General features: G+C 44.2%; 3 protein-coding genes across 4 annotated transcripts in view; 2 read left to right on the top strand and 1 right to left on the bottom strand.

The window, feature by feature from the left end:
• The first annotated feature begins 410 nt into the window (after positions 1–410).
• Positions 411–10,588, top strand: ALDOB (aldolase, fructose-bisphosphate B). Its single transcript, XM_076361744.1, has 9 exons — positions 411–498; positions 7,019–7,140; positions 7,419–7,630; positions 8,165–8,219; positions 8,381–8,541; positions 8,765–8,848; positions 9,335–9,509; positions 9,655–9,854; positions 10,079–10,588. Exons 2-9 carry the CDS (start codon positions 7,029–7,031, stop codon positions 10,172–10,174), a joined length of 1,095 nt encoding a protein of 364 aa, XP_076217859.1. The 5' UTR covers positions 411–498; positions 7,019–7,028; the 3' UTR covers positions 10,175–10,588.
• Positions 10,589–12,489: 1,901 nt separating this feature from the next.
• MRPL50 (mitochondrial ribosomal protein L50) lies at positions 12,490–14,067 on the top strand. Its single transcript, XM_076361831.1, has 2 exons — positions 12,490–12,584; positions 13,558–14,067. Exons 1-2 carry the CDS (start codon positions 12,499–12,501, stop codon positions 13,946–13,948), a joined length of 477 nt encoding a protein of 158 aa, XP_076217946.1. The 5' UTR covers positions 12,490–12,498; the 3' UTR covers positions 13,949–14,067.
• Positions 14,068–17,826: 3,759 nt separating this feature from the next.
• The window catches only part of PLPPR1 (phospholipid phosphatase related 1), a 140,730-nt gene continuing 130,784 nt past the window's right edge, over positions 17,827–27,772 (bottom strand). For both annotated transcript variants that reach the window (XM_076362838.1, XM_076362840.1), the window contains 3 exons: positions 23,481–23,657; positions 21,378–21,509; positions 17,827–19,358 (listed from right to left, as the gene is read on the bottom strand). In XM_076362838.1, the coding sequence (XP_076218953.1) occupies positions 19,326–19,358; positions 21,378–21,509; positions 23,481–23,657 (342 nt within the window). In that variant the 3' untranslated portion in view covers positions 17,827–19,325. The remainder of the gene's footprint in view (positions 19,359–21,377; positions 21,510–23,480; positions 23,658–27,772) is intronic.

Here is a 27,772-nt window from a genome sequence, read left to right as displayed (position 1 = left end):
ATTGTTTGCATTTTTTTTTCTACTCTTCCTTCCTGCACTGTGTAGTTTCTGAAGTATAAGCTTTCAGAAAATCTAACCCTAAACAGAAAGTTATGCTTTCCCAAGATCCCTGTAAACAATTTCCATTGTTCCTCTTGTAGTTCTTTTCAGTCTGTTTTAGAAAGAGGAGGAACAGTTTGAAATAACTAGAAAATGTCTTAGTTTCACCGCATCACGAGTGGCCTTATATATGCAGGGGAGGGGAAAGGGGAGGAACACCAGGGGCGAGCCTAGGTCCCACTGGTTGTGTGTGGTTGTGGTTCTGACAGCCAATGACCGACCTCGAGCAATGACACCTCCCCGACCAGCCTGGGGAGGAGGGAGAATGACGGGGGGGGGGGGGGGGACGACACACCTGTCAAGAATTTTATAAAAGTTAGTGATTAGAAGGGCCCGGTCTCTTTGCCTGCAACCACCTCACCAGAAGCTTGTAGCAGCAGAGGCACTGTCCACAAACAAGTAAGTATAATCATTTCATTTCTAGACTGTAAAGGTGGTACGTATATCAGCAGCTGAGACACAATGTGTTTATCTAAAGTGGGCTTGGGGAGTTGTTTTTGGTTTTGTTTTTATTTTTTTGTTCCAGGAACAGCTTGCAAGAAATAAGCACTCAGCCATTCTGCAGTGATCTTCCAATGTGACCCATTTGCTGCTAACACTGGCTTTCTAACTTAGCTTAGTCACTCAGAACTCCTGGAGTAAGTGAATCCTTAGTCTAAGGGGACTACAGCAATAACATACCTGCATTGCTTTCTACTGCTTTGTTTTGTATGTTTCTTTATGCTTGTGGAGTATATAAATATATGTTCTGCAAGGAGAAGAGAGAATGACTGGAGAATGCAGCTGGTCCTGACAAACACCAATGCTGACAGAAGTGTAATTATGTGTGTTTGTTGTGCAGCTTCTTCTGAAGCATTAGTGCGGTAGTGTGGATAAGATTCTTCAGCAGGGGGATGTAAGGTAGTTTGCACTGCAGGAAACTTAAAACTGCTCTTGCATTAGGCTGTAACCTTTCAAGCTGTGAACAGCCAGCTTCAGGAAATTGCTCAACAAACTCAAATCCTCACTGAGTCTGTGATCCTCCATCACTTTCTCAACCATCCCATGTGCCTGGCACCCAAAACTATTTAGCCTACCTGAAACCCGTACCACCACTTCCCCTAGCCTCCCCTGCTGGCATTACAGGACTTGAATTCTCATGCAAGTCTGACAGCATTTTTTTACTTTCTCTGAGAAGAGCCCAGCCCTGAGAGAGACAGCAGCTTCACCCTAATGACCACACTTACGTCCAAGAAACCAGTGTCTTGCCACCTCAGCCATCTCTAGCCATCAAGAGTGCTCCAGGAGTGCTCTGTACCGACTGCAGAGGCCAGGTCCCTGAGTACATAACCTCCTTTCATACTTGCTAGAGAGATGGAATGAGGGTATATTCGCTCACGGCTTGAGTATAGCTCTGAGGCTAATGTGGGCATCAGGACAGGGAACTGCAGGTCTCACATACTCCCATCCACTTGAGATAGGATTTTGAAGCAAGGTCCCTAGACAGAGCATGAAGATGGAAAAAACCCCTTGTTCCTACCCTCGTAAGAGAGAGCAAAAACCAGCCAGGCAATTTACCATCATATATGCCCCAAAGGACCTATCAGGATGGTGAAATTAGTATGTCAATCAAAAACATCTGTTGCTTTTTCTAGGTGACAGAAGTCTGACTATCTCTTTTTGTCTCATACCCTTGACTCACTTTTTAGAACCCAGAAATGAAACATTTTGCTATACTGAAACCTTCACTCCCACTGCAGAGATAAAGGGAGAAACATCCTGTTCTTCCCCCAGAGCTCCTTCATACATACATACAGGAGGCACTGCTTCCACTTCAACTCCCTAAAGCAAGTACTCACACAGAGTCACAGGGTAATTCAGGCTGGAAGGGACATTAGGAGGTCTGTAGTCCAACCTCCTGCTCAAAGCAGGGTTAGACATAAGGTCAGACCAGGCTGCTCACGGCTTTATTCAGGTGGGTCTTGACAACCTCCAAGGATGGAGACACCACGGCCTCTGTCAACCTGCTCCACTGCTTGGCTGTCCCAATAGCGAAAAAAAAATTCTTCATATCCAGTCTGAATCTCTCCAGTTTCAGCTTATGCTTGTTGTCTCCCACTCTCCCGTCACATGCTGCTGTGAAGAGCCTGGCTCTGCCTCCTCGATCACCACTCTGTAGGTATTGGGGGTTGCTGAGAGGTGCCCCCGAAGCCATCTCTGCTCGTGGCTGAACTAGACCCAGCCCTGTAGCCTTCACCTCACAGAGCAAGTGCTTCAGCCCCTGACTTTCTTGGTGGCATCTGCTGAACTCACTCCAGTTTGTCAATGTCTTTCTTGTACTGCAGGGGCCCAACACTGGATGCAGTACCCAGATGTGATCTAAAGAGTGCTGAGCAGAGGATGATAATCCCTGTCCTCCCCTGGCTCTCTGGGCTGGACACCTGCTCACACAGGATGCTGCTGGCCCTCGTTGCTGGCCCCTGTTCAGCTTGCTGCCTGACAGGGCCCTGGGCCTTCTCCAAAGAGCTGTTTCCCCATCCCACTAGCCCTATCACTGCCAGGGCTCTGCCCCCCTGGCAATGGTTGGGCACGTGTCCTGGCTGAACTTCATGGTGCTCCTGTTGGTCTCTTCCCGCCCCGCATCCAGGCTCCTCTGGATGGCTGCCCAGCAATCAGGCGCATCAACTAGTCCTGCCAGCTTGGTGTCATCTGTAAGCTAGATAAGAATGTGCTCTGTCAGCAGGATGGGGCCAGGCTTGCCCAGCTGCTCACACCTATCAGTTTGCCCAATGTCCAAGTAACCAGACTTAATTAGAAATAGCTTTTTAATGGAGCTCCACAGAGAAGTGAGGCCAATAAATAGATTTATCCACTGTGATAAGAATATAAGGTGCATAACTCATTATGTGTCTGTCTCTCCTAAGCACTGAAGTGTAAATGAGGAGTAAATCCAGTCAGGTTAACACTGTGCCTACATGTGATGGGCTAAATTTTTTAATACTTTTCATTCTCCCTACCAACTGTATTTATCTATTTATATATGCAACTTTTGCTTCTTCAAACCTGCTCTTTGAAAGCAGAATCTCTCGTGTGCACAGTGCAATGACATGCACAGGTGGTTTGTATTGCTGTCAGAGATGATGTTGAAGGGCTGTGTTTACTAGTAACTGAACAGGAAAAGCTACATGCATGGGATACAAACTGTCTTTTGAGAGTTTGGTCCTGCACTTTTGGAACCAATTTTATAAAAGAAGGCAATGAAGAGACCCAAGAGAAAAACTTCCAGATTCTAATGCAATCTTTTCCCGTCTGCAAACCAGGACTCAGGTGAGATTTTCCGTAAGATTAGAAGATGCCAGTCACTTGAGGTGGTTGGAAAGAAAAGATGCCAATGAAGTATTAAAGTTTCTAAGATGACCTGAAGTGGAATGTAACAGTTCGTTCCTTCTGCTCTTCGTCTTGCCTCTGCCCTTTGGTTCTCACTATTAATATTAACAGGATGCGGTGCTTGTGCTGATATCCATGAAGATATTTCCCCTGCAGTCCTACATTATGGTAGCTGAGAAAAACTTGAGACTTCAGCAGTACAATATTTACTTTTACAACTGTGCTGTCCCCTTTCCCCCTACCCCCACCTCCTGCTGGTTACAGGCTGGGGGCTGAACAAAGAACTTTGCTTAAGGAGCTGCTGAAGCCTGACAAACACTCAAGGTAGCCATACAGCATTCTGTGCAGTTTTATCCTTTTGGTTTTTTCTTCCACTTTTAAAAAATGTTATGTAAGCAGTTACCACAAAGAGAATACATTGTATTCATACAATGTAAAATCAATGTGAAATCACTTGATCTTGTGACATTATACTAGCCCACAGCCTAAAATGGGTAAATAAAAATAAAACTTCTTGAAAAACTTTAGTGGTGGGACAACTCTTAGATACTGTTACTGAGAACACAGTTCCTTCGAGCTTTTTCCTGCCTGGAAAAGTTGTTAAATTAAACAAATAAAGCAGAATAGTAAGGCAAATAGGCTTCGTTCTTGGAAGAATGAAATGAGCTGTGCAGCTTTGGCAGCCTGGGTACAACTTTTTTTCCTCGGGACCTTTAAGATGACATATCCAGCTCTTTAAGGGGGGACATTAATGTTCCTGTGGATTTGGTGGGAGCTTACTCTTTACAAGGCAGCTGTATGAAGTGTTACTGAAGTGTAAGACTTCTCCACTCCCCTTTAAATGCTTAAAGCAGTACCTTACAGCGGAGACACCCTTTCTGAATCCAGCGGGGAAGATCCTCAGTGATTATGCTCCTCATGAAAGAATGACAGAAAAATAAAGTCCTAAATCCAGGGTCCTTGAACATTCTGGACCTTAGAGCTATCATTAGCTTTACAACTGCTCCTTTGCACTCATTTTTTCACCATTTCAGTTAGAAACACTGTGCATTTTATTCATCCTTGTAGCTCAGCAGGGTAGCTGGGAACTACTTACCATGGCCTTACAGATCATTTTGGGGAGCCTTTTCGCAAATCTCCACCTACTCCTTCACAGTCAATGAGATACTTGCATGGAAACTGGAACTAATCTGCTGTCTTCCAATTAATCATTGTGGAACTACACTGTATTGCTTCAGTCTCTCAGAGCACTCACTTGGACCAACATAGTCCACTGAAAACTCATATTTCCGTATTTTGGCAATTTGCTTTGCAGCTGGTTTTGAGTGATAACTGTCTCTTTGTTATCTTTATGCAAACACTGGAAACAAGCAAGATACAGCAGCCATTAGTCTCATTGCTTACCGCATTGCTGGAGAGAAAGTATACTCATAATAACATAACTAGAGTGACTGATGATCTTATAATTCAGCTAACTGGATTAAAGATTATCTGGATACACCTACTCGTGCTATAGCATACCTCCAAACTGCAACTCCGAAATCCCATTACTGATTTAGCAATTCATTAGCTTTGACCTTGGACAAGATCATATCCTTGCCAGATCACAATTTTCCAGTTGTTTCCACAGAGCCTGTGAACTACTGAAGTGATTCCTCATCATTTTGCATAGCAATTTATTTAACAGTGCTGTGGTTTTGACTGAAGTGCTTACAACACAAACTATTGTTACAGTAATCATAACAACAAGCCAGTTTCCTATTTCTAAGAGACATACCAGACACAGAAAGCAGGTGAGGCATAAGGAGGGCTACAGGTGTACTTAATTAGCTATGCAGCATAAACCATAGCTCTTCAAGTTGTTTTAGGTGGGCTAAACGGGATAAGAGCTGGGAGTGATGGAGTTGTGGTCACCACTGTAGAAGGATGCTTCCCAGAGCTCTGGCCGCAGCCTGGCATATAGAGAGAGGAGTTAAGCAAAGCCTGCTTTTGCAGGACCACAGCAAGGCATTTCACTGCTTGGAAAAGGAACCCTCGCTCATTTGATGCAGTCTTCATCATGCACTCCTTCAAATTCCCTCTAAACCTAGAATGACTCATCGTTGATAAGTTGCATAGGATGAATTCTAGTCTCAAACAATTCTCAAAAAGGTAAAGCAGACATCTGAACACTGCATCTGACTGGTCTGTACTGGCAGACAATGCCATCTGACTCTTGCACAATAACATCATCAATACCAAAGTACCTTCAACTATAAATCAGAGACACAGATTTATAGCTGTCACAGTACTGTGTTGGCATTGTTGCCAGAAAATTTTGGCACCATTTGCCATGGTGCAGAGAACTGTGTTACTCTATCATGAGTAATAACTAGACCCCTGATCCTTTCTCCCCATTATGCCCTGCAGCAGGGAGGGCAAGACAAGGATGCCCTGGCAACATAATACCTGTGTGCAGGGAAAGAGGATGGAGGACTTGGCTGCATACATACTGACATGAGGAGATGTATTTGCTGGCCATCTCTGGCACATGGTGAAATGGGAAATGGCACATTCTCACTCCCTCTAAGGCTGAGTTTGGGAATAGAAAATGCAGATGCTGCTCAGAGGCCTGCCTCTCTGGAGGAAAACTTGTTATTGGAGATCTTTTGTGTTGTTTTTAATGATTCATGTCATGGATTTATCACCTGCTGATAAAAACACGGGTGTTGCTTTAGCTATAGCATATGATAAACAGAGGAAAGAGAGTCTTTATGCCTCAGGCTCACAGGCTTAAACACATAGGGAAGTAGCTTGGACTGTTCAGATGATCTGAGAAACTGTAATTTAATGCCATATAATCAAAACTTTAATAAGATCAAGCATTTTGTCATAAAAACACAGAACCTTGATTTCAGGTGCTGGGTATCTGCAGCTGGTAAGCCTCTGCCACAGCTGAAAAGATAGAAATGAGCTGTGAATCCTTCTAAACCCCCAGGTCTTATATAAAGTAAGCAATGCGCTACAGTTCTGAAAGCAGCCATGGGAGGAAAGAATTACAAACCAAGGCAGGAGGGTGGGGATGGAAAGGTAACTAGACAAAGTAGCAAATACTGCCAACACAGGCCAGGGCATGGGAGAGGGGCACTGTTAGGGCATGTGTAAAGGTAAGCAATGTGATAACTGGCATTCTTCTGATTGGTACAAAAAGTTGTAAGTGCTTTACAAAGAAGTTTGCAGAGTCTGCAATTAGCATACTCGTTAGCTTGGTGCATGTTTTTATGACAGGCTGACCTTCCTTTAGTCTCTGAGCAAATCCATGTAAAATGCAGAGTCTTTCCCACTTTGGTTCTGGAAGGATGTGTTCCAATGTGGCTCCTGCATTTCTCTCTTCTACTTTTGCCAAACACACCAAGCCAAGAAGAACTCGAATGGATTTCTGGGCATGTGCCTATGATAACATGGACCAGACAAGCATCAAGAGCCCTCCAGTAGAAATACCCAAGTGGTGTCTCTGGTTCACAGTTTGTGTATACAGTCTCCTCCAGCTGGTAACAGTAATTCTCTTCCACAGATAAGTCAACATGACCCACCAATTCCCAGCGCTGTCTCCAGAGCAAAAGAAAGCTCTTTCAGACATTGCTCAGCGGATTGTGGCTTCAGGAAAGGGGATCTTAGCTGCAGATGAATCAGTGGGTGAGTTCTGGATATCAATCAATTAGCAGTACCCAAGACTTTCTCTTAAGTTTGCTTCATCTTTAAAATCAGTGGAGTAAATTAAAAACACTTAAAAACTGTTGACTGAGCAGGAACAACTCAGCCAGGCAGGGCTGCATCTATAGCAAAAAAAGCTGACAAACTATGGGTTGAGAAGGGATGCTCTGAACTGAAGCCCCAGTTCATTACTACATACTGGGACCAGAAGGCCAGCCAAACCTAATACCTTTCTGTCTGACCTTTGTCCACCTCGCTAGGTACCATGGGGAACAGGCTGCAGAGGATCAATGTGGAGAACACGGAGGAGAATCGAAGGGCTTTTCGAGAGATCCTCTTCTCTTCAGATGCTTCCATCAACCAGAGCATTGGGGGAGTGATCCTCTTCCACGAGACTCTCTACCAGAAAGACAGCAGTGGAAAGCCATTGCCAGCTCTCATCAAAGAAAAAGGCATCGTGGTGGGAATAAAGGTGAGTATCTGTAGATGTCTGGCTGGCAGCATACTCCAAACCCCGTTTCCAGTGAAAATTATACATGGGCCTGCACTCTCCTGCCAAACACTTTTTTTTTCTTTTTTGTGCTTGGTTTTAACATCAGTAAAGGATCTCTGCCACTATTCTCTGCATTGCTTTTGTACAATTAACCAGGGGCACATCTGCATTTCCCACATCTGCAGGAACTTTTCATCCACCAACTCCCATCTACTCACCATTCACTGCAATTAAATCCCTCCATGCAGTAAACTAAATCCAGTCCTTTCCACATCTGACAGAGCTCTTGAGCCATTCCCTGCAGCCATCTACACATTGCCCCTTCGTCTTACCCAATTCATGCCTTTTCTTCCCCTTTGCTCCACCATTTCCCACCTTTGCACCCTTAGCATGTTCAGCCCCATACTTTACTCACAGTCAGCCTGCAAAGACAGACTAGCCGTGGGTAAGAAGATAACAATGAGACTGATCTCCATCTCTCTGTAATCCTTCCTGTTTTTCTGGTCTCCACAGCTGGATAAAGGCACAGCACCCCTAGCAGGAACAAATGGAGAAACCACCATCCAAGGTAAGAGATAAGGAGAGATCTAAGGAGCCTAAGCTATGACTGGTGCAGCAAAAGCCATGGAATGACTCACCTGAGTTGCAGCCTTGGCTGGTGTCATGGTACTTTTCAGCGCTATGTGCTGAAGAACTGCTCTCAGTGAAGCACTGTTCTTTCATCTACAGGGCTGGATGGACTGGCTGAGCGCTGTGCCCAGTACAAGAAAGACGGTGCTGACTTTGGCAAGTGGCGTGCAGTGCTGAAGATCACCAGCACAACACCCTCTCAACTTGCCATCCAAGAGAATGCCAACACATTGGCACGCTATGCCAGCATCTGCCAGCAGGTATCTATCCTCCAGCAACCTTTCCTGAGATGCTGTTGCCCCTTCTCACTGTTCCCTGTGATAGCATGCTAGATAACTTGAAAAGTGGATCTCTGTGAGGATTTTTGGAAAGATGAGGAAGAAGGGCAGCGTGGTGAGAGGGAATACCAACAAAGTCAGGGTAGACAACAAGGACAATTTTTCTTCCATACTCCCCAGAACTTCCCTGTTTTTCTTTGCTTAGCATGGCTTGGTGCCCATTGTGGAGCCAGAAATCTTGCCTGATGGAGACCATGATCTCCAGCGCTGTCAGTATGTCACAGAAAAGGTAAGAGATTCCTGCCACTCTCCTCCCCTTCACAGATCAGTAGCTAATCTTATGCAGAGTTTGTGTTCACAGATCTCAAAGAGTTTTGACCAAAAAGGTACTCCATAACTGCATCACAAAAATGAGTTGCTCACGGTCAAATAATGAGTTAATAGCAAACGCGAGAGTAGAATCCATGCTTTTAGATTTCCACTCAAACTGCCAATGTAAGCATTCTCAATCTCAAGAAGATGGATTGGGAGGAAAAACACTTACCCCTCTTTCAGTATCTCAGTTTGCAGGGACAAATCCAGTAAATAGGAAGAGTGGTATCCTGGTCATCTCAAAAAGCAGTGGTGTTTCTAGGGCTGCAACCCCTGTGATAAATTTCATGAGAAAGCAAATTTCAATTTGATCTTCTCGCACTCCCAAGGAATAAGCTGTCTTTCCACAGCAGGCTGAGGTGAAGGTTTGAGCAGAGGTCTGTATTCAATCCTCTGTTTCCAGGTTCTGGCTGCTGTCTACAAGGCCTTGAATGATCATCATGTGTACCTGGAAGGGACACTGCTGAAACCCAACATGGTGACAGCTGGGCATTCCTGCCCCAAGAAGTACACCCCTCAGGATGTAGCCGTAGCAACTGTCACTACTCTTCTCCGCACTGTTCCTGCTGCCGTTCCCGGTAATTCCCGATTGATTCCTATGTATCCATTCACACTGTCACTCTTGCTGGCCTTGCTCCTACATCTGACATGCTTGCTCCTCTGGCACGTAAAGGTCAGGGATTGCAGAGACTTTTTCTAAGCCTCGAAACCTCTTTCTTGCAGGAATCTGCTTCCTGTCTGGAGGTCAGAGTGAAGAGGAGGCTTCTGTCAACCTGAACGCCATGAATCAGTCCCCTCTGCCTAAGCCTTGGAAACTGACCTTTTCTTATGGGAGAGCCCTGCAAGCCTCTGCCCTGGCAGCATGGGTGGGCAAAAGCGAGAACAAGAAGGCTGCACAGGAGGCCTTCCGCAAGCGGGCACAGGTATGAGGCTTCCCCTCAGTGCAGAGAGGAGCTGCTCACCATGAAGGGAGACATGTTGTCACCTTCCTAAGACTCCTCTTGTTCCTGCCCCTCCTGGTGCTTCATGCTCACCAGGGATGTTACTCTCCAATTTCTGCCTTGCTTGGTTACTCCTGCTGTCTTTCTACATCTGTCTTTCTTACTCCAAGCTAACTGGTTTCCCCTCCTTTTTGTTTCTTTTTCAGATTAACAGTTTGGCTTGCAGAGGACAGTATGTCGTGTCTGGGAAGACTGACACATCTGCCACACAGTCACTTTTCACTGCCAGCTACACCTACTGAAAGTACAGGAACCTTCCTTCATCCTGTCCCTCTCCCCAAGGTGGAAGATGTTCAGAAATGAAAGAAAAACAAAGAAGTCTAATTTCCCTTACCCTAAACAAAACTGGAGATAAAATGGATTAGCTTCCTCTCCACCCTTTGCTCCCACAATTTACCGAGGGAATATTCTTGTTTCATCTGCCTATTCCAAGGAAGGGGAATTCTCTCCATACAACAAACAACAGCTGCCAATGAATCACAAACCCTCTCTCCCTGTGGTTTAAACTTAGTCCCCAGAATAGTAGGCAGATTAAGTAGTTCCCTAGCAATTCAAATACATACCCTTGTCCATTACCACATTTTGCAGCCAAAATCCTGAATTACAAAACCTGATTGTGTCTTCAATCATGGGAATAAACAGTAATTTAAAACTAATCTCTATCTCACAATTCTTTATTCTGTATAAACTTTACAGTCTTTTTCACACATCTGTGGTTTTCAGTAGCCTATGCAAAGATTAAGTCACGAAGCGTTACTGCTGGTGAGCTTGGGAAACCCTGAGGAGATCAAAGGGAAATAATCCAATAGTGATACAGCTGGGGACATTAATCCTGCTGACTGAAGTCTGACAGACACTGAGAAAACCTGAGAGATGTATATGGTGAGCAGCGCCCTGGACTCAGGCCACAGATAAATAACACTACCTTCAGAAGCTTTTCGTGTCTCTGGAGAATCATGGTGGGTGTGATGAGGCTGCTATACACTGAGTTAGGGTTGCACAGGTTGAGTTAGTGCTGTGCAAAGATCATTTTTCCAAAGCACTTTTAGGTGGCATTTTCCACAATAATTAACATAAAACATACAGGGAGGCATCTTGGCCCACAGTTTGACCTTTGGTTATGTTGCTGTGTACCTGTTCGCAATGTAAGCTTTGTCAGCTAAAGCACAATTAGACAGTTGTTATGAAAAAAAAGCCATAAATGGCAGAAATAGCAGACTTCAGGTCATACAAGAACATTCGCCTAGCAACATGCTACGCCAATCAACTAGCAACACCTTGGAGCCGCTCGCCAACCAGCAAAGACCGTGCAACCCAGAAGACACCCCCCCTTCCCCCTTCAGGGCCAGCTGGGACCAAGCCTGCACAGCTGCAGCCACCCGGCTCTGCAGGCTGCTCTTCCCAGCCACAGGTACCCACTGCCTCTGCCGGCAAGGAGAGGGAAAACAGGGAAAATCACTGCCCTGTAACCTCCGTGTGTTCTTTGCATTAGTAACCACGCTTTCACACAGGCAATAAATAGACAAACTCCTTCACAGGGATCCAATCATTGCATAATTAATGCATGCATTTAGTCTGTCCTGACCACAACCATGAACAAAGAGCAAGTGACTTGCCACGAAACACTCCAGAAGCTGATACCAGAGTCAGGAACACCACCTCTTCTCTGGTTCGGTTGTGGTCCTGAAGGTCTCCATGCACCCAAGTTCAAATAAACCTCTGCTCCTGACGAGAAGCATCCTACTGATCTACATAGATTGCTTCGCTTAAAATTGAGAGTGGAAAAAATGTTCCCCCAAAGTGGCAAAAGAAACCCTCTCACACTTTATAAAACTAAAGCTGTAGCTTTGCTAAATAATTCCTGCTCCTTTGCTGGACATCTCTCACACACACTGTGCCTGATGCAGCTGGCGGCTGTGCCCCGGCTCCTTACGTTTCTCTTTGGCAGAGGCGTTTGTGACCGGAGAAGGTAGACGTCTGCTGAACGTACTACCATGAACCGAGGCAAGGCTGTGCACAGAGGAAGCGTTATTTCTCACTTTCAAAAATGAACATCCTTTTAAAAAATAGGAAAAGTGATATTCTCATATAATTGTGCGCCCGGATCAGAAACGTGGCCAACACAACAAACTCCCTGTGAAAACGGCCTGGCTGACAGCACCGGCAGCCGTCACTCCCCACAGACGGGATGAAAACCTCCACAGACAGCTGCCAAGAGTCTTTGGCTGAGAAAAATGCACAGCGACCGCTGAAGTCGCAGCGGGTGACGACATACGTTCCTGCCTTACGTTGTTTTAGTCCCCCACACTTTGATGCCAAACCTCCTTCCCACGCCTGCTGGCACGGCCTCTGCCGTGCCCGCCCCGCGGGGCGCGTGGGGCCGCTGAGGCGATGGCCGCTCCCCCCGGACCGAGGGGACGGCGGCGGCGGGAGAGGGCGGCTCGGGGGCGACCGTTAACGGCCGTGCGCGCGGCGGGACTACAGTTCCCGCGAGGCAGTGCGGGCGGGGGCGGAAACGCGTCACTCCCCCGCTGGCTGCCGGGAAGAGGCTTGGCGTCCCCTGAGGATGGCGGCGGTTGCCGCGCTGCGGGTGGCGGGCCGGCGGCTGGGCCTCGGCGCTCCGGCGCGCAGGGCGTTTTGGGGCGGCCTGAGGTAACGGCGGGGGAGGCGGGGAAAGCGGAGGGGGGCCCTCCCGGCTACCGCCCTGTGTTTTGGGGGGTGGCTCCCGGGGGGCGGGCAGGAGCTGGCGGCTTTCGACCCCCTCTCCCCGCTGCCTCCCCGTGCCGGGCCTGCGACCGGCCGGCTGGGGGTGGTGGTGGGCAGGCCCGCGCGGTGTCCCCGTGGCCCCCGCAGGGGAGGGTGCTGTGCCGCGGTCGGGAGGCTGGCTGGTCATTCAGACCTGCCGTCCTCAGTGCTTGGTTTTCGTGGAGCAGTCGAGAGCGTGTTGGGTCGCAGGACTCGGGGTGTGCAAGGAAGGCCCTCGTCGCGTCCCTGCCGAGGGTGCGCTGCTAGCAGGCGGGTGTGACGGTGCGGAGTTACGTTTTTTAATGCTTTTACCTGCTTTGGTAAGAGAACTTGCTAAGTGTGGAAGAAGAGATGTTTCAGGGCAGTACTACAATGGGGATGGAAAACAGTCGTTTCTGTATAACTTTTTAGGTGAAACCATGCTTGTCTTGTTGACTAGATTGTGGCACGGGAGCAAGTCAAGTAGCTTGGGGTAGGCTTCAATTTTCTAGTTAAAACTAGTGATCGTATTTTTTCTATAGTAGTGGTTATTTCCCGTTATCCTTTTTGTCACAGCAGGTTGGAAAATGGAGCTGTAACTGGGAAAACAAGTCATTAATCTGGTTAAAATTCTGTTTACACTCAGACCAATAAAATAAGCTAGGCAGGTGATCGCTATGTAGGGACAACCTATGTGGTAGGCAGCATTTGGGGGAAACCCAAAGGTCTAGCCTATGCGCTTTTGTTCTTGCATGCATAATGAACCTGCTGTGTCCACAGGGTGTGTAAACTCTCTACAGGCTAGGCTGAGTCCAATATTAAAAGACTGTGAATAGAAGTGTACTCTGACTCAGTCTGAAGTAGCCCAGAGACTGAAAAGATTTCTTTCTTGTGTCAACAGGAAGAAGGAAAAAGAAGTAGAAGCAGACAAAATAATTCATCAAGAGAAAAGTGAACCCAGCCTGATCTGTCCCCCACCACGCAGCAGAAACTATCTTCCTCCGGAGGATATACAGAGCTGCCTTGAGTCTCATGTCAAGGAGATTTTTGGACCCTCGCTTCCTGATAATTGGCAGCAGACACCCCTCAAAGAAAATAGGTTAAAGTATCGCCTCCTGGCTCAGCTGGCAGCAGAACTTGGTCATGCTGTCCCCAATTCACAGCTCCACCTGATGCACAGTGCTGAGGATGTCCTGAATTTCTATAGCACTCCCGTGAAGGATGCGTCCAAGTTCGATGAACTGTGCGCTGCAGAGCTACCCCCAAACCTGAAGATTACCTGGGAGCAGTGAGTCGCACCATGAAGCATCGCTTTGCTCTGCTTGTGTTCTTAAGGCAGGACTGCAGAGCCCTTTCATTGCGGTAGCAACCGAATATATAAATATCACTAATAAAAGTTCATTTAGTTGTCCTCAGGTTTCATTGTTTCTGTTTTATATAATAAAATGGAAAAAAGAGCAGAAGTTCTCCTTGTGAAACAGTGACGCAGCGTGGTCAGTAATGGTACTGATGTATGCTTTCTGGCCTTTACCATGCTGCCCAACAGTTAACAGGGTCCAGTGGGGATAACAGGGGGGACCAACTCCCCAGTTTCTTCCCTGCGCCTCTTAAAATTCTTGTCCTCAGTTCTGAACTGTGTTATGGGCTTTTGCGAGTGCAGTTTGGTTATGTCAGGGCACCCTGTTCAACTCAGCCACCAAGAGTAGCTGGGCCAGCAAACTCTTGGGGAAGGAGGGGGGAGGTAAGCCAGCATCTTTTTTTCTTTTCTTTTTTTTTAAATTTTTTTCCTTGAGATCGAAAAGAAGACCCTGTCAGCAATAATGTTTCTAAAAGCCATCACAGGTGCCCTCTTAAATAAAATCACTTGTTCTACTCAAAATTGCTATGTGAAGATAGTGCCAAGTGGAATTCTGAAATCTCTTAACTCAGTAATGGTGAACTCTCCAACAGCCCTATAAAAACAGCTGCCATCAAGGCAGCTTGTAGAATTCTTCCATGTCTGTTGAAGGACCCGATTTTTATAAGTTCCGTTGATCCTTCTAGTAGCTGTTAGTTAGTTTTTCTGATGTGTTAGTTTTTATGTAGCTATAGAAAGACATACAATACCTATATGTTAGTTTTTCTTCCTGTGTAACTGATTATGTAGGTTTGCCTTTAATCAGAGGAGGCAAGCAGTGAAGTCAGGCAGACGAGAAAATAAAAAATCTGTAACAGTCTGAGAAGTGCCTGGTACTTTGTGGATGTTTTCTACAAAAGAGGTTGTTTACAGTGAGGTTAGATTCTCTATGTGTGGTATTTCTGGGAATGATCCAGAAATACCCTGGTTATACCTCTCGCTCTCCTGAACCCTTGCTCCCCTGGTTTCTTTTAGTGCACAAATACCTGAAGCATGCTTAGGAACTGCTGCTTTTGTGTGTTAGTGCTCAGTCTCTTTATTCAGCAAACTTCTCAAGTGCTGCTTTCTTCTCATAGCTCTGAAGAAACTTAAGAAACCTGTTCTTTCCTCCTTTTGAGTCCTGGGGAATTACAGAATAGCGTAAGTACTACTACATGTTCCATTGCAGGGTGAACGTGAGGGAACTGGGGATGTTTCACTGGTCACTGTGGAAGGCTGGCTGTTCACAAATCCCTGTAGCTTATGGAGAAACACCGTGATAAACAGCTAAATCTGTGTCATCTTGTCTGCCTCAGAGGCTGTTTGGGAGCAATGAATTGGAAGTGGTTTTTTCGTGAAATTATGTCTTCCCATCAAAGGAGAGATACTTACACCTCCTTGCTTCCTCTTACTCAGTACTCATTATCTAAAAAAACACTTTCAGTGGTAGTTGCATTTTCTGCTCATCCCCCGCTTCTGTCTCTCTCCCAGTATCTAACTTTCATAGCTTATGTAATATGATCAGAAGAGAGAGTGAAAAACAGAAGACTGAAAAACAGGAGGATAGGCAAGAAAAGAGCATGACAACAGCTTTGTCTCGTGTTTTGCTGTGTCTGAGTTGTGTCAAATTGAGACTTCCCTAATCTGAGATACTTTAGTCCCTCTGGGCGCAAACCTCACTTCATCAGCACACCTGTGCAAGAAGCTGCAGCGGCTAACATACAAGGGAAGAAGAGGAGGCGTGGGCATTTGAGATGCAAAACTTTTAACTGCTTGTAACGAGCTGAAAAAGCAGAAGTCTGAAATGAGATCAAAGTCTTGCATAGAACACCTGGGCCATGGAAGGGCTAAGACTTCTAGGTGCTTAAACGCTTTTTTTTATCCTTGGGCTTTCAAAAGTACCTAATTTCTGTCAAATTCAATTATAAATAAATAAAAGCCCCACCCATGCATTTGCAGGAGGGCTGATCTTCATTTCTTTTAGGCAGAACCAGTAGAGAAGATCAAAAGTGTAAAGAAGCCAGGTTAGGAGGGCATTTTTTAACAGAGAGACTGGGTGGACCGGTGTCTCCATGAATGAGAGAAAGCTGCGGTGCACTACAAAGAGGCTCCTGCATGCGTACAACCAGCTGAGGGAGGCTGTCCTACACCACCACATCTGCCAGCCTGTGGGGGCATCAGCAAAGTCTGCCCATTCAAGTTTGGGGGAGGCTGAACATTTTATTTCTAATGCTGACCTCCGGTTTCGATGAGATGGGCAATTTTCCTTCCATACAGGTACTCAATTAAGGCAGGGGCAGATGGTTTTCCTGATACCGAGTCAGGTTCCAGAGCCTTCGCACAGCCAAGAGGCACAATCTGCACACCAGGAGGAGCGAGAACAACAGCTCTGCAGGGATACCCACTTCCCTGTCAGATGGGAGTTAGCTGGGGGACAGAGAGAGGCCACAGCCATCCAGCTGGGTGACCCCCAGGCAGGGGCGTCAGACACTGCTGCCAGTCATATTAAATAGACCAGGTTCATACCTGAAGTGCATGAAACTGCACACAGCCCAAGGGCCATACATCCGTCTTAAGCGGTGATCTAACTCCATCATGAAAAGCTAGCCACTGCAACACGTTTATTTTACACAGTTGGTCATCAGACTGGACTACAGAAGCCACTGTTAGTTGCCCAAGCTCACTGTACACAGCACATAGAGAATGATGTGCCTCAGAAAAGTGTGTGTGTGGGGGGAATCGAAAGGCTACCTAAAGACTGATTTTGCACTGGCTCACAGATTCCAAGAGGTGGACACACATTGCTCATGAAGGGAAAGGTACCTGGGAAAAGCAATGGGCTGTTAGGTTTAGACTGCCTGTGCAGAGGGTTATCTGTCAACTGGAAAAGGCTGAGGGTACTATAAATCTAAAATGGTAGCAAACACATAGAGCTAGCCAAGAGGAAATGCAGTGAATGTGTGTGATAGGTATAGCTTCATCTAACCAGTCATCCAGAACTTAGGCACTTGCAAACAAGCACACACACCCCTGTGGATCTGCATCTACCTGTAGACCTCTCTTGGGTGCTTATTTCAAAGTGGAGAGAGGTGCCTCTCACTGTGCTGCATTATAACTGGAAGGATAAGGCAGTCCTTCAGGAAGTGGAAAATTGAGATTCAAATCCTCCTTCAACCTGGAGGATGGAGAAGAAACTCAAAACCACATCTTCCACCTTCAGAAAGACTGCCCACGCTATCACGGTAGAGGATAAGCAGAGGGGGACAACATCACGACCAGTTCTGTGGAAGCTATTGACCAAGAACACAAGATTCACGCTGTGGTAACAGCACACTTGGGAGGAACACAACCCCAGAGTCCACAGCTGCAAAAACTAGGCTACAGAACATTAAGTTTTTATCTTAGAATTCAACCCCCTGCTAACCCTTTGCAGTGGACTTAGGTGCTGCTGACTGGGCATCTTGAATGGAGTATTCATTGCTGATAAGCTTTCCTGACATGTCATTATTCTCCTAACACAGCAGAACAAGGACCAGTTCCACAGCCAAATTTACTCAGCAGAAATTTTCCCTGTGGAATTTGGATCAAAGTTGTAGTGAAGGACCCAGAACACTATTGATGGTTCCTCATGGTCACAGAAAGCCTGCATGGCCCAAGTCTGATCCTTATATTCCTAAGACTGAAGCAGAGTCAGAAGAAAATAACAACCTGGAAGAAACACCGCAAGACCAGACACAAGTAGACATCCCAAATTTTCTTTGTGTCACAGGCAAATGACAGAGACCAGGCTACACATTTTGGTTTTTTGATAATTTTTTTTTGCATCTGTTTTGGAAAAAATATACAAAAAAAGCCAAGAAGAACCAACATGGAAATGTGAGGTAAACATTCCAGTAAAAGTACAGACAGAGGCTCCATTCTTTAAAGGAGACACACAGCAGTTATCACCATGCTAGAAGAATGAGATGCAGGAAAATCCTAGAAACAGTGAAAAGTCATGTAATGAAGCCTTTGCCCCAGTTCTAGCCATTGTAAATGGGCTCTTTTTTGTTCTTACCCCCTCACCCCCCCACACACTTGTCTTTTTTTTCCTTAAACAAAGTTGTTAAATTGTAAAATAGCAGTTTTGATATAAATTCTGTATGGCAGAATTTACAAAAATGCAGACTGCTACTACAGACCGTGTCCTGTGTCAGGGTTGGGGTTTTTTGTTTTTTGTTTTTTTTTTTACTTGCCAAAGCCCCTCAGTGAAAACTACACTGACAGGGCAAAATTGGCTTCTTGGTTATGCCAATCTGAATGCCAAGTAATGTCACTCCACTGGAGAAGTGGTGTCACTCTTCCTTTGCACCAGTGTTACTAGTTACCCCACAAATCTATGATGAAGTTATGAAACACTTAAAGCGCAGCCTCAGCTCCACAGTGGTGGCTGTATATCCCCATAGTCAATTCCTGAAGCCAGGTTTCACTGGGAGCTTTAGCTGGGCCTTGGGGAGGAACGGAGATCTAGGGAGATGATATAGTCAGCTCACATGCTATCAGCTACTACTATAAATTTTCATGTCCAGCCTGTCTATATTGCAGACTGAGTATGTTGTTTTAGTTATTCTTCAATAACTAGCACAATCACCCACACCAGAACAATCAGGTTTTGATTCAGTAAGATGCTTAAGGCTATACTTCAAGTCTGCCAAGTAGTCTGGAAACTGGATGGCTAACTGAAATCCGTCATGCTAAGGAATGCTTAAGTAGCTCACTGAATCAAGGATGGATGTTTATTACTTGTTGATAGTATCATTCAGGTTAGATTCCTGATCACCATTATTTTAATTTGAATTAAATATATGCAATTACTTCAGATCTATGCTGAACTTACTCAGATCAGAATCTGACCTACTGCTAGAAGCACTTCTTATGGTAAGAAAAGGTAAAAGTGATTTTTTTTTTCCCAAGATATACAAATTCAAAAATGAAAAAAAAAATTGTGTACAAATATCACATAACAACATCAACAATTCCATAGATGTAGTTCCTCAGTGCACACTTTAAACAAGAAAAGGTTTTTTTTGTTCTTTTTCCGTTTTGCTTTTAAATTCTGGCATAATAATATTAAAGCTGACAAAAAATCAGGGCAAGCTACATCACTTCCTCATACAAAAAAAGTACAAAACATTAGCCTCTAACTAGACATAACATAATACTGGTCATCACAGTTAGACATTTAGTAACTGTGTGTCTTGGGAGTATTGTACTGGAGGGTAATAAAAAATAGCTTCTGTTGCCAATCTTGCATCTCAGGTTACTTCAGTCATAGAGGCAGAGTGATTCTGCAAAAAGGAAAAGGCAAACACATGAACATTTGTATACATTTTGGCATTTACATATCCTAGTGTGTAAAATGAATGAGAAAAACCTTCACTAATAAAATCTATTTTCCAGCTAATGTAGGGCTTTAAAATTAAGAGATCACTGCAAATGTGACTGCCGTCACATTTATCCTGAGCTCGTGGTGGGAAACGCCAAGCTCAAGCACTGCTTCTGGGCTATGAACACTCACTAACAGGCTTGAAAAACAAGGTGCCACTTTTTCAATCAAGACTTTCAAACTGGACTGGATCCTGTCCAGAAGGACATGTCAGTACAGGCTCAAGCACTTCATACAGTCACATAACTAATACAGTGGGTCTGCCCTCAGTCAAGAAGAGCCTAAAAGACCACGGTTTGGCTTCATGTGATGTGTGCATGTAGATCCTACACAGTTTGATACTAGGGAACATACAGAGCTTAAAACCACACAGAGGTGGGATCATTATGGCAAAACACGTGCAGCCACAGATATATAGCAACACAGAAGTCCTCTTTAGGTGGAAACAGTGTTGATTCAACCTTCTTGGAAGCCAATGTCCAGGACTTCAGTGGCAGTACTGAGTCGTCCTTGGATCATGCTGTATCTGCAGGGTTTGTGTGGGTGCAAGGCAAAACAAGAGTGGGAATGGATGCAGAAATCTGCACAGAGAAGGACGATGCACCTCCTGTATCTGAAGAAACAGTAATGAGCAGCCACTCCCAAGGACTTGTTTATAATAGCTTCAGAGCAGGATCACTTTTTTCCCAATCTACTCCTGCATGGTAGATGTATGGTCATTTAGAGACTGATACCCTGAATCAGAGAAAATTATCTTGTTGATTATAGTGGACATTAACAGTTAAGGCCTAGTCCATACCTGCACTTCACAGTCCAGAAGCTATAAACAGCTGACTAGACAAAATTTTTCTCACAGTCTATGAATATTTTCACCTGTTCAGCCCTTTTGTCATACACGATACAATGTGGATATATAAGTAGCACATGGTTTCTGGACTGCAAGTCCACTAAGAGAACAGTTAACACACACAGTTCTGCAGATTTAGTTGAAAGTCTTCCAGCAAATCTTTGCTTAATCAAAATTGACTTTTCAACTAAGCAAAATATTTCCAGGTGAAACAGTGTCTTTTCCAGTTTTTTAATTCCTATTTGTCAAAGGGTTTAACAAAAGTCACTATTGATCTTGCCACAAACCATGTACACAGGAATGGTAGGCCATCTAATAAAGGAAGTATAATTTAAAGAACAAATAAATTACACCAGACCATTTCAGATAACTGATAAACTACAGTTCCTCCTTGTTCCCAGAAATTCTTGGCAGGTGGCATTTGCTCGTCTGTTTTGAAAGGACTGGGTATGATTCAGTTACACCAACACAAGCCATTTGAAGTTAGTAGTTTAACAGAAACACCATCAATAAAGATGCTCCTGCTAGCCTATTTTTTTGCAAACTTGAAAGAATGCTACTAAATTCTCTTCTGATGACTTAGAGATAGAAAACAATATATGATCTTTTCTTCTTCTTATAGAAGATACTAAATGGTAATAAGGATAAAACCCTAATCTCTGTAATATTTTTCTGGACAGCATAGTTTATCCTCAGGATTACGAATGTTAAGAGTAAATCCTTAAGGCATCCCAAAAGCATTCTGAAATGTAATTAGACAGAATTATTTTTACTTTCCTCTGTTTTCTATTCTTCTAAGCAAAAGTTTGTTATCACAAACGATATGCAGAGGCATGTGAAATCCTACTGCTTTAGCTTTGGATGTGCACAGGGGCAGAAGATCTACAGTATTTGGTAGTTTAAGGGATAAATACCTTAAAACAAACTCTCCCCTGATGCAAATTCACTCTGTTCAATGGACTTAATGTTAGGAATAAAAACAGCTCCCTATGTAGTTATGTATACAACTAGTTTTTACTCTGCCATAACAGAAAATGTGCTTGGCGACAGTATGGGTGAGAGGATTTACAGTACCTGTGCACTCAATGTCTCCAGAGGACTTTCCACTCTTGGAAAAGCCATTAGTGGCATTCCTCGTGGGTCTTCAGGCTTCGGTTTAGAAGGAGCTCCGTGAGTGCCTTTAAAGTTATGGACAACACATATCCCCTGTGTAATGCAGGGAAAAAAAAAAAGTGAGGTCAGCATGTTCTGTCCCCAGGAAAAATGCACAGGAATTACCATCAGGGGTCTCACAACTGCCAGTTTTTGCAACGAACTTAACCTGGGTTTTGGTTCAAGACATCATCTATTTCAGCCCTGGGCTACAGTGTGTTTACTGACATAGTTGGGCGTGGTGGACTACCTTGGTAAATGGGTTCATCTGGCCTCTCATCTGAGGTGATGAACCGTTCCCAGCCTTTTTATGTTTTGTACAGCAGAGACTCCCATGTCTGCTTTATCATTGCAGAACCATGGACTACCCCAACGATGCATTTTATTGGCCAAATACCCCCTTCAGACTCTGACGTTTCCAAACAGTGAAAACAGCTCACTGGATGGCTGAATCTACTTCACATCTGGATGATATCAGGCTCATGTAGCACCATGCCTGCATACTTCCAGCACAAGTGCTGTGGTGTTTATCCCACAAGCCCTTCCCTTGTGCGTGACCAGACTTACTGCACCCACATGGTGATGCTAATAAGAGCAAACACACATGGCAGTTTGGGGCTTGGGAACACAGTGGAAAAAAAGACATACAGGAGCTGACACATCTGCTGTCAGAGTGATTCCTGCAGCCAGCTCCTTGCTGGCTCTCCCTCTTCGCTGCTCTTTAGACCTGAGCAGGTTGCAGCCTGGGTGAGTCTTGTGCTGGCAGCGGGAAATCTCACAGCACCTCTCCCCTCCAAGCTCCGGGGAGAGCCCTTCCACCACTTTGCAATTGGGCTTGTGACACTTGCAGGGTGGCAGAAGGTCTGCAGGGCCAAAATGCGGCTGGGAGCAGGCTGTCACTGCTAGAAACAGGTACTGGGAGCACACAGATTGTCCTGACCAGATATATGGGGTGACTGCCTCTTAAACTGCATGGGCTAGATTTAAACTGCCTTTGCCAGTGGGAATCAGACAAATTACTTACATTAAAGCCAAGGAGATTCAGGTCAGAGGTTGCAGACATCTTTTTATTTAAAGGGAACACGGGAATAAATGATATGTGAAGGTTTGTTGGTTTTTTTTCAAGTACAGAATAGAAAAAAAAATCAGTTACAGGACAATCTAGATTTAAGGGATCTTTGAAACCTAATCCCTCCTGATAACAGGGATAAAGTGTCTGTTAGTATGCAGTGGATAGTTTTGAAGCCTATTTTGATTAAATGGAACCAGGCACATTTCTTGGTAATAGTGAAAATCACCTTGACTGCTGTGTGGGTAAATCCTCAGCAAGAGATCTCTCACCAAACAAAACACTTAAACCACACAGCCAACAGGGGAGCAAGTAACATTCGAAGTCCAGGGAGATGCTGTTCCTAGATTCTGTGGGAAGGTCTTTGATACATTTTAATAGATTTGGTTATCCTATGAGATGGTGAACAATTTCGGCTCAACTCCAAATGCTGCAAAGGGAGGTAGTTTTGTCTCCCAAGCAGTTTGTCCTGACCTTCCTTTCTATTGCACTTCTTTTATGGTCTGAAACAAAACAGGGAGCCAGGAGCACTGCTTAGAGCCCCAGACAACACCCTGTATCCTACATTTTTGCCAGATACCAGGCAGACAGTTGGGTTTTGCAACACAGGGGTGTCAGAGAAGAAGTCTCAAGCATGCCCCCTTTTGACATTAGCTGCAATCTACACCACCTTTAAAGCATTTTCCAGGATAGGTCAAGTAAGAACATGTATAGTAATTAAAATAATCTTGAAATATATACAATGCACAAATGTCATCATATTAGCCTTATTAATTAGTATCAACCTGATTTCAGATTAGGATTTTCTCTGATGGTACCTTTAATTAGATGGGGCTAGAATTAGTTCTTAGCAACTGGATTAATCAGCTGCAATAGGCCACAAGAGAATAGTAATTTTTTTTTTTTTTTAAACTGAGGTATTTTTAAAAGAAATGTGGAAGGACTGATGGGCTTACCAGAAACAAAGCTACAGCAGTCCCCAAGATGAAGCCTGCGATCACATCCGAACAGTGGTTTCGATACTCAGAAACTCGATTTAGCCCGGTGAGGAATGCAGCACACAGGGTACCCAGACACAGTACAGGTTTGGCTAGCCTGCTACTCTTTGTTTTAATTGTGCTTGTGATGTACATCTGAAACAAAGGGCAAGCCAAAAATGAAAAGGGGCTCTGCCAGGAATGCATCTGTTTCTACCCAGACAAATCCTAAATCAGCAAGGATGTGACAAAACCCATGATTCATTAAAAAAAGCATTGGGAAATGAAGGGAGAGGTTTAAGGTAATTCAAAGAACACTTTTAAGAGAACAAAACAGATACTGTTAAATGCTGTTTCAGGATGTGAAATATCCCACCAACTGCATTTACATACTGGACCTTTTCTGAGCTGGTATGTACAGGCTCAGTTTTACTGACTTCCTAACTTGTGCAAGTACTTGCTCATACGCTAGCAAACATGTACTCTGAATGCACCTGACTAAATGTTTGCAACGGGAGTCAAGAATTTATGTTTATACTCCTGCAGAAACTGTAATATGCGCATGATGGAGTGCCTAGCATCCATATGAACTAGCTGCTGCTCCAGTTTCCTAAGTGGTGTTAGGTTTAAGAAACAGAGAACACTACGAGAAACCATTCCAGACATTTTCTCTGCAAGATGAAATGAAACACAGAATATGAGAGAGATTTCTTTCACAACAAAGTTGATTCTGAAAATGTAGTTCCAGAGCATGAAGTTTTGCTGTGCTCTGAATATTTTTTAATGATCCCCACATGTTTTTGGCACTTTGTATTTTATTTTAAATGCTTTTTGACAGAGAGAGTAAAACCATGTGGGTCACAATTAGCAGCCAGTCATTAATTCCAGAGCCACAAAATTACAAAGACCAAGCAAACCAAGCCTGATGGCAAAACAATTCAGTAAAATCAATGGATGCCTGCATGATTTCCAAAGCTTTGATAAGCAAAGCAAATACGTCAAATACGTTCGCCAGAAATGTCTCCAGATGACACATTGCCTCCCATACACGAAACAGAATCAAGAAGATACATTTGAAAAATTCATTTGATTCTTATTACCAATCACCTGGTACACGAACCTGATTCACATAGTGTAGATGTGATCCAGTGAAAGTACCAACACCTGTTCTGATGGGGAATGGAAAGATTACAAACCATGGAAGTGTCTCTTTCAGTGTTTAATATCAAAAGATGCCATTTTATTTGTAAAGAAAAAATTTGTTCTTTTTCTGTAAAAATAAGTAAAATCACCAAAGCTGAAAATATTTCCATTCCTGACCCTTTTTGAATTGTCAGAAATGGAAATATGGTTCTGTTAGTCTTCTGGACAAAAGACTCTATAGAAGATCCTTACTGTTTTAATTACATCTGCAATAACACCATAACTAGGATCTCTGTGCTGTCTGCAAGTCACAAACCTCAACTTCCTCTGGGATGACCTCATTTCTGGGGAAGGGCACTGCTGAGCGCTTTGCCATGGGCAGCACTGAAATCAGAGTGGGACTCTGCAGGATGGTGGAGACCCGAGAGTTGTTCTCCTTCATTGCTGCTGCAGCAGCGAAGGACACCGTGCTGGCTCACACTGCCAGTCTCTGGCCGAGACTACAATGGCTTGGCTGGGGTGAAGCTACCTCAGGATTTTCCTGTGCCTGTGCCGAAGGAAAGAGGTTTGGCTAGGTGCAATTGCAACTACCAGCACAGCTTGCTTCGCACTCCATGATCTATTTGGCAACCATGGGCAATTGTTTTACTGTATTTTAATGCATGTCCCTTTCTTCATGAGCCAGGTGTACAGAGGTCACTATGGTCCGGCACATAGTTTTGGGATCAAGAAACAGAAATTATATCCATCCTCAAGGTCACTGTGTTCATTGCCTTTCATATATTCCTTTATTCTGCTGTATTGTGTGTATTTTTTACTCTAACTTTCTCCCTGCCCATATTTCTTTTCCTTTTTCCCTGACTGGGCCATCAAATGCCCCTACAGCTGGCTTCCCCTCACTGGCTGGTGTTAAAAATGTTAGCCCTAGACCCAACACAATACGTGACTCTAAAAGAAGGGAAGGGATGCAGCAAGCACCTCCTGTAAGGGAAAGGGACAGGCCAGAGAAACCTACCAGGGGAAGGCAGGTCCGACTGCCTTTGGGCCTGTACCTAGGCAAAATTATACTTTCACCTGCCAAGAAACTGCAGTAGTAGACTTCTAACAGCTGAATTTGCCAGATCTCTGCCTGGGGAATTGAAGTCTTCTGACCTTAAATGTGCTGCTGAACACATCATCTAAAGGTGAATGCAGTTTAGGAACTGGAATATTATGGTGTGTAATAGCCCTGGGAATGGGACTAAGCTACTCGAGTGGTTCCTGCTTGCTTTGTTTTTCCAACCTAATACCTGGCTGCGGCACATGCCTTGAAATGACAGCTAGCAACTGAGCACTAGGCGGCAATCTTGCCCCAGTTTTTGCTGGTAGGTTGAGCGGTACCTGACTATCACCAAAACTCACGCTAAGGTTCTTCTTTGGAAACAATAGGAAAAAATATCATTGCCACTGTGTGAATAATCATGCCCATCCTTTCACCCTATGCATTTCTTTTAGCAGACGCCAATTCAAATGAGCAATTTGGAAATAGGATTTCCAAATAGAAAGCCGGATTGCTTTCCTATTCCCCACCAAAGCACTACTGCGGTTTACAGCATGAAAAGGAAAAGCATCACCTCTTTAAAGTAACAATGCGGTCCTGCTGCGACAGCTGCAAACCCTAGCTATGGAGAACAACCCCCGCATGCTTGTTTTCTTACAGGAATGAGATGAAGCTGGATCTTTGGGTTACCCACATGGGAGAGTTCTCCTTTTTACAGATGGGAAGTATCTAATGTATTTGAAGTTTCACGTGTCTCGGCAGGAAAACGTAAACTTGTAGTAAAAAGAACATTTTTAGCAATGAGGGTAATTAACCATATGAACAGATTGCCAAGGGAAATCTGTTAAACCCTCATGAGGAGGGTTTAAAACAAGACAAACTGTTTTCCCAGAAGGTGTGCTCCACTTCATCCGTAAATCACTCACTGAGCTCAGAAATAACTAGGATAGCTTCTCCATTCTGGTCAGACTTCCCGATCACTGCAGTTTGATCTTTATTGTCCTGGTCCCTAAAGCCAAGATATTTTTTTAAGATTCTCACAATGTATTTACCCTTTCACTTAGACCATCTTTTCAAAGCTATGTGTAAAAGCCCAAAATCTCAGCGAAAGTCACTTACTTTTGTTTTCCTACACAGAGCAGGTGTTTTTGAAAATTTCCCACAATGCTATTTATAGGGTAAATTTATTTACAAAACTCTAAATGTCAAAAACAGTTATTTGATGGGTGGGAGAGGGAGGAAGGAAGTGAATATAAAAAGATGTGAGGAAAACAGAATAAATCATATTAAAAAATACACTACATATGATTTAACTATATAAATTATCTACTCAGCTTCTTTGCTGTGTAGTTTGTCAGTACACTCAAGCAGTGTATTTAGCAATGCGTAATGTATGATAGTAGCATTCGCCCTGTGTGTAATTCCTCTCCCATTTTTTTCAGACAGACAAAACCATAGACAGTCAAGGAGGCATTTTTGTTTGCAAGTTTAAAATAGACATACATACATATATATACTTATATATATATATGAAAATATATGCATATATTTAGAATGTGTGTTGTACCTATGATGAGAAAGGCAGAGTGGAAGAAGTCTGTCTTGTCCTTTCAGCAGAAAGTGGGGAGACTTGTCATAGTTTATTTTCCTTGGAAAGCTCACAATTTCATACTAATACTGGAAAATTCTGTGTCCTACAAGCTTTACAATCTTTTCCTTTACAATAGTTTGCTACAGTAAGAGAGAAGCGGAGCCTTTGACAATGATGTGTATTGTAGAACATGATGCAGCCTCCCAGATGCTCAGTGCAGTTGCTCCAAGTGCCAAGGCCTTGAATTACATTGATTAGTCTGGTAGGTGTTAATGCAGAAATGGAAGAAATTGTTGGTGGGGTCACAGTGACCTGGTTTGCAGAAGGGATTTGCTGTAGTGTTCTCTGCTATTCAGAATTTCCCAAATGTTGGAAGTTTCATGTCCAGGTATATTGTATCACTCTAATCTAGTCAAGAAGCAACGCACCCAGGTGTAAACGACAGATGCCAGGTTGTGATCCAGTGTAATAAGGTAAAGTCTTCTAGCCAGATGGAGG

Source organism: Aptenodytes patagonicus, chromosome Z (assembly GCF_965638725.1).
Source record: "Aptenodytes patagonicus chromosome Z, bAptPat1.pri.cur, whole genome shotgun sequence".
NCBI classification, from domain to species: Eukaryota; Metazoa; Chordata; class Aves; order Sphenisciformes; family Spheniscidae; genus Aptenodytes; species Aptenodytes patagonicus.
The sequence above is the reverse complement of the archived record's forward strand: the minus strand, read 5'-3'. Positions and strand labels throughout refer to the sequence as shown.

Coding starts and splice junctions, on each gene's coding strand:
- MRPL50 (XM_076361831.1), top strand. CDS start 12,499: ATGGCGGCGGTTGCCGCGCTGCGGGTGGCGGGCCGGCGGCTGGGCCTC. Junction 12,585..13,557: donor GCGTTTTGGGGCGGCCTGAG/GTAACGGCGGGG, acceptor TTGTGTCAACAG/GAAGAAGGAAAAAGAAGTAG.
- ALDOB (XM_076361744.1), top strand. CDS start 7,029: ATGACCCACCAATTCCCAGCGCTGTCTCCAGAGCAAAAGAAAGCTCTT. Junction 7,141..7,418: donor AGCTGCAGATGAATCAGTGG/GTGAGTTCTGGA, acceptor CCACCTCGCTAG/GTACCATGGGGAACAGGCTG. Junction 8,849..9,334: donor GTCAGTATGTCACAGAAAAG/GTAAGAGATTCC, acceptor CTCTGTTTCCAG/GTTCTGGCTGCTGTCTACAA.